The sequence below is a fragment of the Branchiostoma belcheri genome, unplaced genomic scaffold (assembly GCF_001625305.1).
Source record: "Branchiostoma belcheri isolate BF01 breed outbred unplaced genomic scaffold, Haploidv18h27 scaffold95, whole genome shotgun sequence".
In the NCBI taxonomy this organism is placed as follows: Eukaryota; Metazoa; Chordata; class Leptocardii; order Amphioxiformes; family Branchiostomatidae; genus Branchiostoma; species Branchiostoma belcheri.
The window spans coordinates 29,790-47,497 of NW_017804631.1; the positions used below are offsets into that span (position 1 = coordinate 29,790).

Sequence of the window (17,708 nt, forward strand, 5' to 3'; positions counted from 1 at the left end):
TATGCATATTTAATGATAAAATTTACATAAAATTATATGGGGTGTTATTAATATTAGAAACCATGAGTAACTTGACATAAAACCCATAAAATTCTATTGTTGAAACAAAAAGTACTAAATTTAGCAAAAAATGCCTGTCAGAAACCCGTTGCCATGGCAACACAAAAAATTAATTATCTTAATCCAATGATTGAAAATTGTTGCCAACAATATTCTAGGAAAAGTCACCAAGTTTGGCCGTTCTACGGCTAGCTGTTCAGACGCTAGGTGACATCAAAGTTGCCGCGGGCACTTTTAGCCCCCCCCCCCGGTCTAGGTAGGGTTAAGATAATGCACTAACCACTTCCTGAGGTTGATTGGCAGAGTTGTTTAGAGTAGGAGAAAGTTCCACCCTCCGTACGGGGGAAAAGTATCTGCCCAGCATCCGTTAGAAGCGTCTCCTCTTCACAGAACAGGATGTCTGTAAGGAAAGTATTACACATTATAACTGTTGATGCAATGATATCTTGTAGTCAACTTTCTCATTATCCCTATCAAAGGTTTAGCAAAGTGTCTAATTGTAGATACATGTATATATTTTTCACTTGAGTATGTAAACGTCACGGCAGAATTAGCTTTGATAGTGTGTCTAGAAATATGACTAGAAGTAGTTGTAACTGTGGTGTCAATTTGGTAGTCTAGGAAAATAGCAAACATGTAGACTGGAGCTCTGCTAGAAATCTAGAACTACCGGCCAATCTTTATCACTATAAGGTAGAGCTAGACAAGAACTTTATATTCTGGGTAAGGTGAGGCTTACTTCTATGTGTACAACTAACTGTACATTAATTCCTTATCTGTTGTTTCAAACTCAGTGTCTTGTACTCAAAGTAACTTGTCTTAGCCAAAGTTACTGTCTTAGCCAGCCTTCTGCGCTTGTGAACACCATCATAGTTTACTTTATCCAAATGTATTGGGTGCTTATATGTTACAAGCCTCCTGTTTGAGCACCGTACTACAATACAATGCTGTTTTCGTATTTCGATAAGGATCAACACGGAAATCGCCGGTGCTGCATAGGATACATTTTCAAAACGCCAAAGCTACAAAAATGGTTCTAGTCAAGACATACCCTTTTCACAGATAACGATAACTCCCCTTGCTTCACTGCAGTCATCGTCTCGCCACTGGTTTGGATACCCGCCCGTGTTATTTTCTCTTGTGAGGACGCCGCAGTGCTGCATGTTATCAACGTTATTTGGTTGACCTGGTAGCCAACGGTTCAAGTTGCCAAGTGGAGTACCGTCTTCCCACACAAAGTTGCCTTCAGTCTTTATATCGTTCAGTCCGATCCAAAGATCTTTGTTGGGGTAAAACTGATTTCTGTACCTCACTATAAAGTCATGAGTTTCCTGGTCTTTTGGCATCACCAGCTTTGCTCCTTCAGCTTCGCACAGGGCTCTCGCCCGAATATAAGTTACATTAGTAGATTGTAAGAGCTTGTAGTAACTAGATCCGTGCTTTGTCCAGTCTGTCAAGTTCCCTGTGAAACAAATAGAGATAGAGGACAAAAGATACAAATTCCCATTTTTGCCGCAATACCAAGGATAGCCGCCAGGAGGTCCATAATTGACCTTGACTTTCGCCTTCCCAATTACCTACCATATCTACATACCAACAGTCAACACTCAGTCACACACAAAAGGAGTATGGTATCATTTTCGTGTCAAAATTACGCACGTAAAAACGTTATGTTTTGGGGTCTGTTACGTTTTGGGGCCATGTTTTGGGGGGTTCACACGTAACGTATGGCAAAACGAAGGGATACATATGTACATATGGTTCTGCAATTTCCGTGTCAAAGTTATGTACCCAGAGTTAAAAGCGTACGTTTGGGGGAGGGGGGTTTATACGTTACGGCGTCCGGTAGAAAGTGTCCTAAATTGAGTGAAAATGCCGAACATTTTGATTACACCGTATAACTACCTGTGATACAGCGGTATGATACCTCCAAGTACTTATGGGCGCCGTAGCAAGGGTCTCCGAAAACGTGGTTACTCGCTGCCACTGTGCACTGTTGATTGCCCTGGCAGGCGGCCTTCACCACGGCCAGGCTTGTGTCGGCGCGGCAGTCGTTGCGACAGGCCCCCCAACAGGGACAGGAGTGGGAGGAAGAGGTCCGGCCGTAGGTCGCGTTCACGATCAACAGCGTCTTTCCGTCCGAGCAAGACAGCGGCAGGGTTGTGTTCTCGCAGGCGAAGGCTGTTTCTGTATATTCGTTTGTGTACCAAAGTTGTCAGTTATTCATGCTATACATGACTGCATACATGTTATATAGTGTCTTCATGTTAGCAATTAGACTACGCATTATTTACGAGTACAAATTTAGCTTTAATAAAGGCACCTTGAATGAACCTACTTATACTTAAAATTCGTCTACGATGCTGCAAGTATACGTTTTCAATGAAGATAGCTGACACCGGACAATGTACCACTGGTCATTTCATGTAGAACTAAGGGTGAAAGGGTTCAGGTAATTAACGACCTCTGTCAATTTACTCAGTATTGATCAGAACGTTTAGCCTTTTTGTCATAATAAAATATACCAACACAGACAAACTTTCATGCTGTGTTTTGCCGTTGGTTTCTTGTACACTTGGTGGACGTCCCAAGTACTAAGTACCTAATACTAGCCCAGACATTGCCATGCCTTCAAGTAACAGATTATCAATCAAGGATTGAGGTGTTAAAGAATTCATACTTTCCTAGAACCATCGCAGAGTTGAACTCGCTGTCACCAAGTACAGTAGGGGCATTGTCATTAGATAGCTTTAAACAATGTCTTGAGTTAGATGTTTAAGGGTTAGTTGTAACAAGTCGAAGGCCCTAGAGAACCTAGAAAACTGAACCTAAATTACTGATTTGTCAAAAAAGTGCCTGTCAGAAACACGAAAATCACCCCCCCCCGGCCTGAATAGGGTTAAAAATAGAATAGGGTTGAAATATATCTTACAGGAATACAAAAAGGGGGGATCTTCCTTGTCTGATAGATTTCAATTAATATATTGTACCTTCTGTAAATATTATGTACACCAATGTGAAAGAAAGACCACGGCGCTTGGGATCGTCGGAAGTTTAAAATAGACAAATAGATGCAGTCGGACTTCGAGCGGATTTATTTGGAAGTGGGTAACATCAAATTGACCTGTTTGTTGTTTTAGCTTTGGCAAGCTTTTGCCCAACACAAAGGTAGACAGTATGAAGGTGGAATGTACATATAACCCAGAACATTTCACATAAAATCTCTTTGATGTAACTAAAGTTAGATAACTTTGGACATTTAGCCCAGCCTGTTTGTTGTGAGCTTCTAAATGTGACTAGAAATTTAGAATATGGTACATGTATGTCGTTGTGGGTGAAAGTGAGTGTATAAATACCAATAACATCATGTTTGTGGTTGTTTTATAATTTGCCCCAGCACAGTATTATCCATAAGGCCATGTTGATTTGATTATATGGATGACATCCGCGCACGCATGAATTTTCGGCCGTTTCCAAAAATAAAAAAAAATTCAACCATACTGTAAATCGTACAAAACAGTTGCAAAATGAGCAAAAATATACCGTAAGTTACAAAAAAATAAGTAAAAACTATACCAATGTGGTAGAATGCCAAAATCAAACGAAAAAAGACGAAATTGTAAGGAAATGAACTTGAAGATTAGATTATTCGCCAAACCATATTCTGTCCCATTTGTTCAACCCTCATGACCACGTAGATTTCATAATGAAAACAACTTTTTTTTTGCAAAACTTTTTTTTTTATTCGCACGCGCGCATCAGTTTTGGGGCTCCCGGAGCATGTCATCCATATAATCAAATCAACATGGCCTAACCAACTGACCTCCCCTCCCTGCCGATTGTGTGGACTCTCCTAAGGTTATGGACTATTCCTTTATAGGGGTAGAATTCTCTCACAAATCGTCCATACAAATAGCAGGAGAGCACTGTAAGTACTGACCATGACATTGTTATGTTGTATTAATTATTATGTAAATTTAGTGGACAGGACATGGAAAGAGTAGTAAGGAACGCCAGTAACTCGAGTTTGAATCGACAAAATAACTTGATATTTGCCAGACACTTAGAAAAGAGACCATTCATTCCAAGGACAGCTTCCTTTTCATACTATTTCGTTTAGTTTCAAATGTTTTACGGTTAGCCCAAAATTGCGTCTTGTAACTCGATAGCTGTTTGAACGCCCCTAGCAATGGGAAAGAATAACGTAGCAACAGACCACCGTGAGTCGTGATCATGTCAAGATCATTATAAAAACAGGAAGTTTTCCTGCTGTACAATTACAAGCCGCTGGTTGGTTCAACAAAAAACGGCAGTAAAACGGGGATTTTCGAAGTCGAATTTCTAGAACTTCTCTTACATCAACCCTATTCTACAATATACTGATATCTGTGAGCCAAACATGTGATGTCATTGACAGAAAGGGGTAGCTTGTTTTGTGTCATTTGCTTGTTCTTCCTATTTATGGGTGGTACCCAAATCATAAAGAGGCGCCTAATGACACAACTGTGCTAAGGAATGGCAGTAAATATAGAATACAACACGGGGTATTCCGTATCGCCCGAGGTTCCAGCCCGACCGCGCGTTGGATCGCCCGACGGCCGAAGGCCGGAAGGTGATCCGATCCGCGGGAGGGCTGGGACCGAGGGTGATGCGGAATACACCGTGTTGTATTTTATTTATGTCATACTACCCACCCAAGAAAACACGCCTTTTAATGCGAAATAGGCGAACATTTGGTGTCCCTAAACCCAAACAATGCAACAACGTCAATTCCAACGTCCGAATTTTGTGTTCGAATTTTCGAAAGCGGTGCAAGCGGTTAGGGCGAAACGCGTTCGAATCGTTCTATGGGACATTTGGAAGCCCCGGGCCGTACGCGTTAAGAACCCCCGGGCCGGAACACCCGTATCGAACGTAATCGCGGCCCAGGTAGGACATAAACGTAAATATCAGAGAGATGTTTCATCCAGAATATTGTTCGTTTTCCCACCCTGAAATTGCATTCGCTACTCTTAAATATAAAAGACATTCCATAAAAGCCTTCTCATGTCCTGGCGTTTACATAGAGTAGACATACACACAGACAGATACACACACAAACCCTACCGAAAATATAACGTTCTTAGCGACGGTAAAATTGCACCCTCAGTAACCACAGAAAGTAGACTGATATGTAAAAAATGAATTTCACTTTGTTATGGAATGTACCAAATGTGATGTTATACGTAACAAGCTATTCACATTTCTCGAATCAAGTACCATAGATTTCAAGAGTCTCGATGTTACAGACAGATTTGAATATATCTTTGCATGTAATGGTCCCCACAACGCAAAAATAGGTAGATATATAAAGGAATGCTTTGCTATTAGAAAATATACGGAAACTTGTGATTAGCCCACTCGATTGTAACACTTTATCAAAGACTTGTGCTATCCCTTATTATTTGAATAATTAGGATATAGATATGTTAGGTTTTATTCGACAGTAGGTCTTATTCAACACACTTATTTTATTGTTGTTACTCTAGTGCCATACATTGTACCATGTGCAATTGCTGTGCAATAAAGTTCTATAAAAAATAACAAGTTGAGTCTGGAATTTGTCACGAGCCAGGCAAGTTATCGGAAAAGCCATTTGAAACTCCGGAAGGACAAAAGTTCACAGCCAATGTGCTTATCGACCCTGTAACCTCTGCGCTGGCGTTTTGCCATGCTGTAAGGATTGTGGACTGTTAATCTAAAGATTATACGTTATATTGTATTTTGCAAATCCGATACTGTACCCATGATATATGAAGGCAAGTAACACCAATTCCGTTTAATGTGTCGGCAACCCAAATATTCAACACATTGGTCCATACACGTAACCTGTGCTGACTTCTTTACCTCCTTCCTATTATTGATGTCATCGTTCTACTAATGATGATTAGGCCACACTGACTTTATTTACACAACCAAACTAGTGCCAAAATTGAAAAAAAAATCCGGCCAAAAATAAAAATGTTAATGAACCAAAGGAATACTAGCCTGGATATCAGCCTTGTTAGGGAATGTTAGTACCCTTCCTAATACCCACTACCCCGCCGTAGCTAACAGGGCTGGACCCCAGGCTACAGGAAAAGAAAGCTCATACTTCGAATCTGTGGCAATACTTAGCGACTTCTACGACAAGCAGGCTTATGCTGGTATTTTGCGGAATGTATGAATCGGCACCGCACCTATGTACTAAGTTCTTGTGTGGAGCTTCAGCAGCCTACATAGTTACCACCGGCTCCCTATAGTCGCCAGATACGGAATACGGATAATGGACAGCCTCGTAAGACGTGATTTTTTTTAACAGGCGAGAATCAATAGGCTAATTACTATGGTAATTAGCTACCATAGTAATTAGCCTATTTTGTGGGCATTAAGAGATTAACAGGACAATAGTGGTGCCACTGAAAATTTAATCGTTTCACGTAACAAGACCGATGTGCCGAATTTCACCACAATTTATCCAGAGCTTCTTGAGTTATTCTTACAAGTCAAACATACATACGTAAAAAAACACTACCCAAAACGTAACGTTCTTGGCAAAGGTATTATCAAAAACTCTTACCGCTTCCTGGATCCATTGTGGTAACAGGTGGGGCTGTAGTAGCAGACGTATAGAACATGAGATGTAATGTCAGGAGTAGATTGAACACAGTTAACGCCATGCTGGTTTGTCTCTGTGTGATGCCGTAACGTGCACTGGCACGCTATATATAGATGTGCACGTCTTGCTCAGCAAAAGGAACTTCCTTCTTCCTGGTGCTTGTTCCTGGTGCTTGTTCCTGGTGCTTACTCATTACGTGAGGAAGTCTAAATTACGAAGAAAAAAAGGTTTATTTGACTATATTTGTAGGGCAAATCAAATACTGTCATCCAAACGACAGCTTTTCTTTACATCTTATTTTGCAATAATCTATTTTTCTGTAGAGCCGAGTGTTCTATCCCGTGTGCGTGCCAATATGGCTGTGCCTGAGTGGTACGTTTTAGGGGGTGAAAAGTTGAATAAGTTTATACGGATGAAAAACGTAGTATGTTTGAGACCGATAAAACGTTAATGTAAAACATCGGAGAAAGACAGGATGCAAACTCGCTGGCATGGCGTTTTAAATGCTTCCGTACTGTCAGGATCATTTCGTCTGATATTGACTTGTCTTTCCTGAAAAACCCCAGTAGAATCAGGAAGTCTCGTCACATATATTTCGATTTCAATCTAGTATCAGAACGGATTCTACACACTAAGCAAGGATATACTGAATACTTGATTAAGTGTTAACTTTGCTGTTTTTCAACAATACATTTTAAGTTTTGAAAAACGGATGTCATGCCGTAGCCGTTAGTTGTTGAGTTAGTTGGCTGAAAGGTCCGCCTTTTATCTGAAGGTCCAAGATTTTGTTTAAAGGTTGGACTGTTTTGTATCACCAGTGGGACTGGAATCCTAGAAATCTACTCACTTTGTCCTTGAATAAAAAGTTATCTCTGATTTTTCCTTTCACGAATTCAAACCCTATAGAAAACGCAGGAAATACCATTTCAAAAGGTGCAATGTTTCAAGGTCAAAATTTTCTGGGTTATGTTATCCCCCCCCCCCAGGAACCTCACGCCTACAACAAGTTTCCTTACACCGTTGGAACCCCCCCCCCCTCCCAATCAAAATCCTGGCTACGGGCATTAATGTTCACACAGGCAAAGGAAACAAACGAAAATTAATGCGCGCACGGATGTTATCCATATAATGGAATCAACATGGCCTGATTAATGCATGTGTCCCGAACAGGAAGTAGACTTGGGGAGTGCCAAATTTGTCATGAGTCAGGCTTCCGGAAAAGTCATTGGAAACTCAAAACACACCTTTGACCCCGTCACATATGCCTCGGCATTTCACCAAGCAGTGATTGTTGCATTCCAAAACGCGTTCCATTTAAAATCATGATTTGGAATAAAACCAAGTGGAATGCACCTGCAGTCCAAAACGTGACCCATTCCAAAACATGACTTTTCCTAAATCACGTCTATTGGGGCGGAGCTTTGTACTTTTGAGGGCATGGCTAAATGATACGCGTCTGAACATGTTTTGTAACGCTTAGCGTTCCATTATGGCTACAGTCTGAAACGTGTCGAGTTTAATGATAAAATGGGAGTGTCAAAATGTCCCACGCGTGTTCAAGTTTTAGAATACTTGTGTCACTTATATTCCATAAGTTTCAAATTGGCAGCTTTTGGATAGTAATATTGCCCATGCTGTCTGCCTCTGTATATTTTGACCATCGAAAACTCTTCAGTGTTAGTCAAGCCAATTAAACTTGGACACCCGCACATAGGAGAGGGTCTGCATGGGGGTGTCCTAGTAACGGTTAACGGTAAATTCAGGACGGTTGGTAACGCTTAACGGTAAATTGACACTCCTGGCTATATTCGGTATCTGAATTGGTGAGAAAGACTAATCGCTGACGAAATGTATGTAACAAAGTGTGTTCACACTAGTTTCCTCTGTGTTCCACGCCTGTATTGGCCCGGAGTGCGCCCTCAAATGCTTGAACAGGGGGACCGAGCCTGAAGAGAACGTTGACGTTGAGGACGAAGACGAATGTATGTCAGTCGTCCGAAATTCTTTATCGGAATCGCTACTCATACAAACTTTACCGATCCACACCCCCAATGTAAGTCGTACTGATTGTAAATTACTTATGTGCATTGTATATTAATTATTTTAATCATTTTAATCATATGTAACTGACACATGAAATTTTAAGCCAAGATGCAATCGAATTGCTTTTAAACAGGTAAATGATTTGTTTTATATTATATTATATTATATTATATTATAAATAAATGGTATTTTAAATATGTGTAATGGAATGCGCAATTCAGCAAATCCCAGTTTGAATAAACCATTCATTCATTCAAATTTACAGTTTTCTCTTCATGTTTTCACCAGTGACACTTTGGTATTGGTGACCTATCCAATGTCCCGCTGACGTTTTAAATTCCTCTTCTCATCCTAATAACCTCTGTAATTTATTTCGTAAATTTCTGCACACGGAGCAGAAAACAGGCTTAGAAGAAATATTACTAATATTATAATACTGATGTAATATTTCTCTTACCGCCATGAGCGTAATATGGAAGGTTCTTCTGTGAAAATTGGGAACACGGAAGAAAAATGACTGGTTCATTTCAGCAATATTAATATAACCAATGAGAAGATCGCGTTAGGTTATGTTTATATTTTGGCGTGTGTTCTAATGTTCCCACACCCCTGAAAAGCAGAAATCCCGCAACAAAAGGTGGATGCTAGAAACGAGAGGTCAAAAGTTCACTGCACATGCGTATTGCAATTACATATATCACAAGATTTAAAAGTTCTACTTTAAAGTTTATAACATTTTGTCATTTATTGTGCAAATTAGATCTTGAATTGCACAATTTTATGTCAAGAATCATTTAAGCTACCTACATGCAAGAAAACAAACGGTTTCTAAGTTACATTGGCCTCCCATAAGGAGGCTGCTAACATAGGGGCCCATAAAAAATGAAAATAAAAAGCCTTAAAGTCTGGTAGGAAACAGAAGAATACAAACATTATATTTATTATGAAATATTTCCATGTCTGCATTAACAGCAAAAATGGACGATTTCCAACATTTACAATAGAACGAAAAGGACTCATATGAAGAATTAATTTCAAAGGACACAAAAACACAGCTGCTGTTTACTATGTTTTGAAAATCCGGTGCTGGTACAGATCGTTACAGAGTCCGACTCATTGAATAATTCAAAAGACACGCCAGAAAATACCGAATGGAGGACAGAAATGCAACGAATATTCAATTACTGCCGCGTATTCGCATGGTGTCTGCCCATGGTGTTACCTTTAACTAGAGTCCCACGATCTCATACCTTCGCCAAATGATGTTAATCTTTTTTATGACTGACAAAGTAAAGATTATTCCTCCTGATTATGCAAATAGGATCCTCATTTGCATGACTTATTTCAGTTTATCATATTCGCCATCAAAATACAGCTTTATCTTTAACAAAGAAAGCCATTCCATCATTTCCTCATAAATTATGCAAATGGGGTTCTTATTTGAATAAGTTATGTTTAATGATGTTCTCCTTCACTTAACTTTCAAATACCCCAAGTATGAAATTCCAGACAATTACCATTGTGGAAGTATAACATTTTCTAATTAATTATGCAAATTAAGTGTTAATTTACATAATCAATATCTGCCTGTGTTTCTCTCGTTCTCAATTGCATTTGTCACAAGCTTGAATAGTCCTACAATGTAATGCAGCTGATTTATAGAATTTCCTCATTAATTATGCAAATTACATCCAGATTTGCATAATTGTCACATAATTATGTCAAGCGTCACTTAAGCTACCTACATACCAAAAATCACAACGATCCGTCCACCGGTTCTTGAGTTAGCCTCTTATGAATATTTTCAAAGAAATGCCCCTGCAGTACCTAAGCAAGCCGCTAGGGGGCCCAAACCTATGTCACTTCTTCCCCAGCACAAGACCTACCTACCATCTAAATTTCGTGACCCTGGCACGTTTAGATCACGAGATATCAAAACCGGAAGTTCACCAGCAGTACCATAAGAAGCCGCTAGGGGGCCCAAAATCTAATCATTTCGAGGTCTCATCAAGACCTACCCAACTACGAAATATGAAGTCAATCCATTTAAGCCTTCTCAAGTTATCTTGTTTATAGACAGACAGACACACACACGAACGCCTACGAAAACATAACCTTCTTGGCGAAGGTAATGATAGAGGTTTCTTTTTTTTTTTTTTATTCATCAAAACATACAGACATAACAAGGACAGTGTGACGCTGCACTCAAGTTAACAACTTATATTAACAGCGCCACACACAAAAAAGGTACAATTAACATTTAAATATACAAAGTTGACATGTGCGCCGTAGTCCCACCACCCCAAGACATTAAGATATTAAATTAAATGCTAACAGAGCTATTTGAAAGATAAGATTACATGGTAACCTCCTATATCTCATTGCCGGAAAAACATCCGCCAATCAGAGCTAGGAGGAGAATTTAGGCCCATTAACACTTACGTAGTATTTGGACTTCTATATCTAATTGACTGTTAGAAACAGTCAAGCAGAGCTAGAAGCGCTTAGTATCTCCAATGTAAACCTGAGTGAGTTGCATCGTTTTAAAGTTGTACATAGAGGGTAACATTGAGGAGCCTCTAAGAATGAAGTGCAGTTTAGCATTATCTGACATATTATTAAGGTTGACAAGATGACCAAGTAAATCTGCAAGATTGCCAAAAAGTTCCGATCTCTCATTATTGTATAATGGACAATGTAGCATGAAGTGCATGACAGATTCGCAACGACACCCGCATCTACAAGAGGCACTGGTAGAGAGTCCTCGGGTAAACAAACTGTGATTGAGAGCACAGGTGCCGATGCGGAGCCGAACAAGAAGGGCGCAGGTGTAACGGGGGCCACAATTGTGATGTGGGGGACAAAGGGGGCGTACTAATCTAATAAGGTGTTTTCGGAACAAGGAGTATCGTAAAGAACGAACTTCCAGGTCCAGTTCATTCCAATGACTTAAACAATAGGGTATAAAAGATCTACTAAACCTATTAGTAAATTGTAACGAAAGTCGAAAGTCGTTACTATTTCTTAAATTGTACAGAGTGGTTTGAGAAATTTCAGGGGGGATTAAGTCAAAAAGATATCTCCGTGTTAGGCCATTAACTATTTTATGAAATAAAAATAAGCGATGAAAATGCCGTCTGCTAGAAAGAGACTCCCAACCCAGTTCTTGACAAACAGATAAGTAAGAAGAGCCTTTAACTGCTCCTGAGACGATAAGAGAACATTCATATTGGATTCTTTCAACAAGAGCGGAGTCTTCAGCAGTACAGCCATGCCAGATCACATCTGCATACTCCAAACAGGGACGGACAAATGATTTATAAATGGTTTCTAAAACATTGCGAGGTAATTTAAACTTTAAACCACGAAGTACAGTGACCTGTTTGGATATTTTTGGCTAACATCTGAATAATATGGGTTGTGCCAAGACATATTGGTGGTCAATATAACTCCAATATGTTTATGGGTGTGGGGAACACAATTAATTTTAGACGACCCAAGATAAAGAGGAGGGTGGGTGATAGGGGATCTTTTAGTAGAAAATGACATCTCTTCAGTTTTAGATGGATTTAGTTCCATTAGCCATTTTTTGGACCAAGACAGAATTTTACTCAAATCAGAGTTAAGCCTATATGCAGATGCGGTCGGGTTATCAACTACGTCAAGTAGGGAGCTATCATCCGCAAATAAAAAGGGTAAAGAATTTAAGTTATTTACAATGTCATTTATATATATGATAAACAGTAATGGTCCTAACACAGAGCCTTGGGGAACACCTGCGCCGATCTTGGACCAGGGAGAAGTCTGTCCATCTATGACAACTCTCTGGGACCGGTCACTTAGATAACTGTAAATCCAGTTAAGTAAGGGACCGTCAACTCCATTTTGCTGCAGTTTGAAAATTAAACCGGATGCCATACCTTGTCAAAAGGCCCGCGAAAAATCAAGGAACACAGAACGAACTTCTTTCCCTTCCTCAAAAGCCTTAAGGATAGTGTGACAAATGTAAACTAACTGACACACAGTTGAATCCCCATGTATAAAACCAGACTGGAGGCGATAAATAAGATTATTTGAAAAGAGATGGTTATAAAGATGTTTGTATACAATTTTTTCGAGGACCTTTGACAAGGTAGGGAGGAGTGATACAGGACGGTAATTACATTTATCTTGAGGGTCACCTTTCTTAAAAATTGGAACAACGTTTGCCCGTTTCCAGGTCATGGGAAATATTCCATACGACAAAGATAAGTTAAAAACATAAGATAATTTATCAGATATAAGGGGCGCAATGATTTTGAGAAAACAGTTATCTATATTATCATATCCATGGGCCTTAGAGACATCCAGGCAACTGATATAAAGTTCGATCTCTTCGGGTGTAGTGAAGATACAAGACAACCTTGCATCTGTAAAAGATTTAAAATCAGGAAGGGTAGCATTAGACGTGTCAATTAAGGATTGTGAGATAAAATACTCGTTAAATAAACATGCCTTCCTATAGGAATCAACTATGGAAGAATTTCCTTCGAGGAGAGGAGGGATTGCTGTATAAGATTTAGGTCTATAAAAATGTTTAACGATGTGCCACCATTTTTACTAGCAGATGAGGGATCAGAAAGAGATTGAACCAAGTGAGATTGATATTCCGCCTTGGCTCGTGTGATTTCTGTAGAAAGTCTATTACGAATTTTACGATATGATTCCCAGTCAGTAGAATTGTTAGAAAGTTTGGCAATTCTGTGCGACTTGTCGCGAGAGCGCATAAGTCGCCTTATTTTTGAAGACATCCAGGGTTTATCATTGAGCTTAATAACAATTGTTTTATGGGGGACGCAGCGACCTTTCGCCTCCAAGATAAGATCACATAATTTGTTACTGGCTTCGTCAACCGTCTCACACTTGTAAATGTCATTCCATGAGGGATCATTTGAAAAAGCAAGGAGAGAGTCATAATTGATATTTTTGTAGTCCCAAATGGTACGACTGTAAGGTTTAGGAACATAGATAGAAAGTTTCATGTGACCAATGATAGGAGAGTGGTGGCATCCGGACAAGGGAGCTAAAACAGTACAATCAGAGAGAAAGCGAGGAAAATCCGTTAAAATCAAGTCAATTAAAGATGGAGACTGCGATAAATCGCAAGTGGGTTCCCTCACTATTTGTTCAAAGTTAACAAATTGACAAGTTTGGTAAAGTTTTGCTCCTGCATAGTTTATTGGGTCCTGGTGCCACCACTCATTGTGTTTAGCATTGAAGTCACCTGTAACAACAATGGCATCGGGGCGCGAAGAACGCGCCCTGATGACAGAGTCGGTAAAAGAATTCATGAAGTCATCAATTATGCAAACATTTTGTCCAGGTGGCCGGTAGTAAACAGAAAAAAGTATTTTAAAAGAGCCAATTTTAAGTTCCAGCCACATAGATTCAAAGGATTGCGGCTCAAGATCGCTGCGCCTTATACATGAAATACTATTTGAAACATATAAAAGGACCCCACCGCCGTGGCGGTTACGGTCACGTCGAAAAGGCGGCTGAAAACCAGCCAAGGAGATTTCGTGTGAATCGACAGAGTCACTGAGCCAAGACTCAGTGACCGCTATTATATCTAAGCTAAATTCTGAAGCCAAGGCTGAAATTTCATCTAATTTGTTACCTGCTACTATACTGTTTACATTTACATGCATAAATGTTAAGAACTTATTGCCTGGATACCTCACGGGCACAGAATTAGCAGAGATCAGTAAAGGCATTGCTTAAGGGGGAAAAAAGAGCGTCGAAACCTTTCGGCATTGCAGATTGATTTGAAACATGGGGTGGCAGGGAAGGCGCACAGTGAAAAGTTGTATAAAGTACTATCCATATACATAACACACAAAGCCAATGAACAAGAGCTTACTTAACTATATTACTATAGACACTTCAAAGTGGCATTTGGGGCATTTCCCTCCAGGCTAACATAAAGAACGGCTGATCACCTGTATAACTTATCAACGAAAAACAGTATAATGGCAACAAAGGAGCCTGGATGCATTTAAGAAAATATCAAACCCACAAATGTATAGATAAATCAGGAAGTAGTCCTACTTTCGTTTACCTCATAAATGAAGAATACAGCCGTCCAGGTAAGTATAAAGTCAAACAAGTTCAAGCAATGTGATCGAAGTAGGACTGAGAAGTCTTGAAAACCTTTTCACCGACTACCAAGGTCACTTGTGTCCCGTCGATTCTGAATCTAGGTTTCCGACCCTTCTTCCGCGCATCGTCGAATGCTGAACGAAGCTCTGCTTTCTTCTTCTGCAAGGCTACTGGCAAATGCTGGCTCACCCCCGTGCCGGAGTTAGGTGGTAGCTTGTAGGCATGTTGCAGCACTGAATCCCGATCCAGCTGGGAAACAAACTTCACAATAACCGGATTTCCCTTCGCACGCGGGAGCCTGTGGGCATTTACAAAGGGAATGGAATCCGCGCCGTCTACGTGAAGCTTGGCCTCCATGAAGTTGCGAACTTTTGACACCACATCTTCCTTTGCTTCGTGGGGGATACCCCAGAACAACAGATTTTGCTTCTTGGAGTAGATTTCGGCTGCAAGCAGCTTACTCTCCAGATCATTCACCTGACTTTTCAGGGCATCCACTTCACCTGGGATTACTTCCGTTTTGATTAGGTTAATCTGCTCATGGGCGAACTCCACACTCTGTTTCACCTCAGAAACCTCAGAACGCAGTGACTTAATGTCATCTCTCAAGTCACTGACACTGCTAGATAACTCCTGGAAGTTTTTAGTTGTCTGGGTTGACAGGGTGGAGAGCTGAGCGGCGATACTCTCCAGGGTGACAGGACTCTCCGGCATAGTTTCCTCGCCGCCCTGCTTCGCCTTGCGTCTCGTCGACATAGGATCGAAAGGACCACAAATTGACCTCCACACAAGCTCAAAAGTCACCACAAATAACACCACACTGTTACGACAGTTATTGTTGTTGCAAACAGTGAAGATAGGTGAAGGTAGGTGAAGAAAATGTGAAAAAATATGAAACCTGGAGGAGAGAGCTCAGACTAACAGCTACCCTCTGCCGCCATCTTGGATAACTTGACCAAGAGGTTTCTATGATTACCTTGTAGCGTGAGAGTTCGTGCTGGAAATTAAATGTCACACGCGCCATTTTTAATGCTAAGTTTGATACGGCAAATTCGTGGGCCAGACAAAGAACTGGCACAACAACAGGTAACCGGTACAACAAAAACGAACGGATACAACAGCAAAGAACTGGTACAATAACAGAGAGCTGATACAACAACAGAGAATTGGTACAACAACAACGGATTGGTACAACAACAGAGAACAGGTACAACAACAGAGAATTGGTACAACAAAGGACTGGTACAACAACAAAGAACTGATACAGCACAACGGACTGGTACAACAACAGAGAACAGGTACAACAGACGACTGGTACAACAACAACGAACTGGTACAACAACAGAGAACTGGTACAACAACAGAAAACTGGTACAACAAAGACCTGGTACAACAACAAAGAACTGATACAACAACAAAGGACTGGTATAACAGCAAAGGACTGGTACAACAGCAAAGACTTGGTACAGCAGACAACTGGTACACCAACAAAGAACTGGTACAACAACAGAGATCTAGTACAACAACAGAAAACTGGTACAACAAGAAAGGACCGGTACAACAACAAAGAACTGGTACAACAACACTGAGTACAGGTACAACAGCAAAGAATTAGAACAGGAACCAGTTGTCTCGCGACAGAATGGGAAACCTGTCAACAACTGGAACATTACTGGCGCTGGTGTGGGGTGTGTTCTACTGTCTGTCAGGAGCATTTGCAACAACAGGTGCGTGCACGCAACACAATACACGTTTACTCAGTGTACGCTTGTGCTTCGTAGAAATACTATAATTTTAAAATATGTAAACAAATACTCGAACACACAACAAATTATTCGAACACACAACATTCTTTCTAATTGTAGAAAAGTCGTATTAGGCAAACGGCTCTTGTCTGGTGTGTAGATTAGATTTTGTTTGGACCATTCTTTATTCATGAAAGCTCAGATCGGTTTCATTGAGGTCATGAGGGATGAGGTAAGGGTCAGACAAAATAATATCTGTTTTAGCAAGATAAAGTGTGCATTATTCAAAATCTACTAAAACTACGCACGTTTTTACCCATACACGGTACAAAAAAGAACATACAAATAAGTGATCATGGTTAAAATCTGCTAGCTTCGTGCCAGTTCGTTTCGGTCATTTTTCATTTCGTTAACTTTAACCCTATAGCCTATTCAGACTGGGGGGGGGGGCTTTAGAGGCCCGCGCCAACTTTCATCTCAGATAGCGCCTGAATGGCTTGCGCTAAAACGCTCAAATTTGGTTACATTTGCTAAAATTTAAATGGGAACAATGTCATACTAATTAGGTAGGTTTATCAGTTTTCCCGTTGGCATGACAACGGGTTTTTGGAAAATTGATTAATTTTGGTTTAAACATTAAAATTATCTGGGTTCATATGAAATTACACTTTCTTTCGAACGCTAACAACACCTGATATAATTAGTATATTTTTTTAATAAAACCTGTATAAATAATTACTTATTTTATGACGTCTTGGTCAATATCCAAAATGGCGGACCATATCATTACCTCTGGTGTAACGTTTTTTTCAGTAATTTTTTCATTTAAAAAATTGAAGATTGACGATCCAAGATGGCCAACAGCTTAATGTCATTTTATGACCTTGATATTCTATCATCGACATGTTTTGTTAACATTTGGTTTTATTCCTGAGTTTTACGAAAGAAAAATTCGGTTTTACCCCAAACATTCACATAAATGACGTCATAATGAGTTGTAATCAATTATTTTTATTACTACATCATTCTCTGAACATTTGGTGGCCTTACGGTAAGTCGTTGTTAAGTTACAGGGGACAGACCTC

The 17,708-nt window shown here is 40.0% G+C and overlaps 2 protein-coding genes across 2 annotated transcripts in view; both read right to left on the reverse strand.

The window, feature by feature from the left end:
* LOC109461699 (adhesion G protein-coupled receptor L3-like) overlaps nt 1-1,502 on the reverse strand; it is a 14,492-nt gene extending 12,990 nt beyond the window's left edge. Inside the window, exons 1-2 of the mRNA XM_019758085.1 lie at nt 1,112-1,502; nt 341-460 (exon numbers count right to left, since the gene is read on the reverse strand). Of these exons, the coding sequence (XP_019613644.1) occupies nt 341-460; nt 1,112-1,406 (415 nt within the window). The 5' untranslated portion in view covers nt 1,407-1,502. The remainder of the gene's footprint in view (nt 1-340; nt 461-1,111) is intronic.
* A 12,389-nt stretch (nt 1,503-13,891) lies between these two features.
* Nucleotides 13,892-15,804, reverse strand: LOC109461696 (protein unc-13 homolog C-like). Its single transcript, XM_019758083.1, has one exon. It carries the CDS (start codon nt 15,632-15,634, stop codon nt 14,888-14,890), a length of 747 nt encoding a protein of 248 aa, XP_019613642.1. The 5' UTR covers nt 15,635-15,804; the 3' UTR covers nt 13,892-14,887.
* Between the last annotated feature and the right edge of the window lie 1,904 nt (nt 15,805-17,708).

What these genes read in the sequence shown, in the direction of transcription:
- LOC109461696 (XM_019758083.1), bottom strand. Translation starts at nt 15,634, where the DNA reads ATGTCGACGAGACGCAAGGCGAAGCAGGGCGGCGAGGAAACTATGCCG.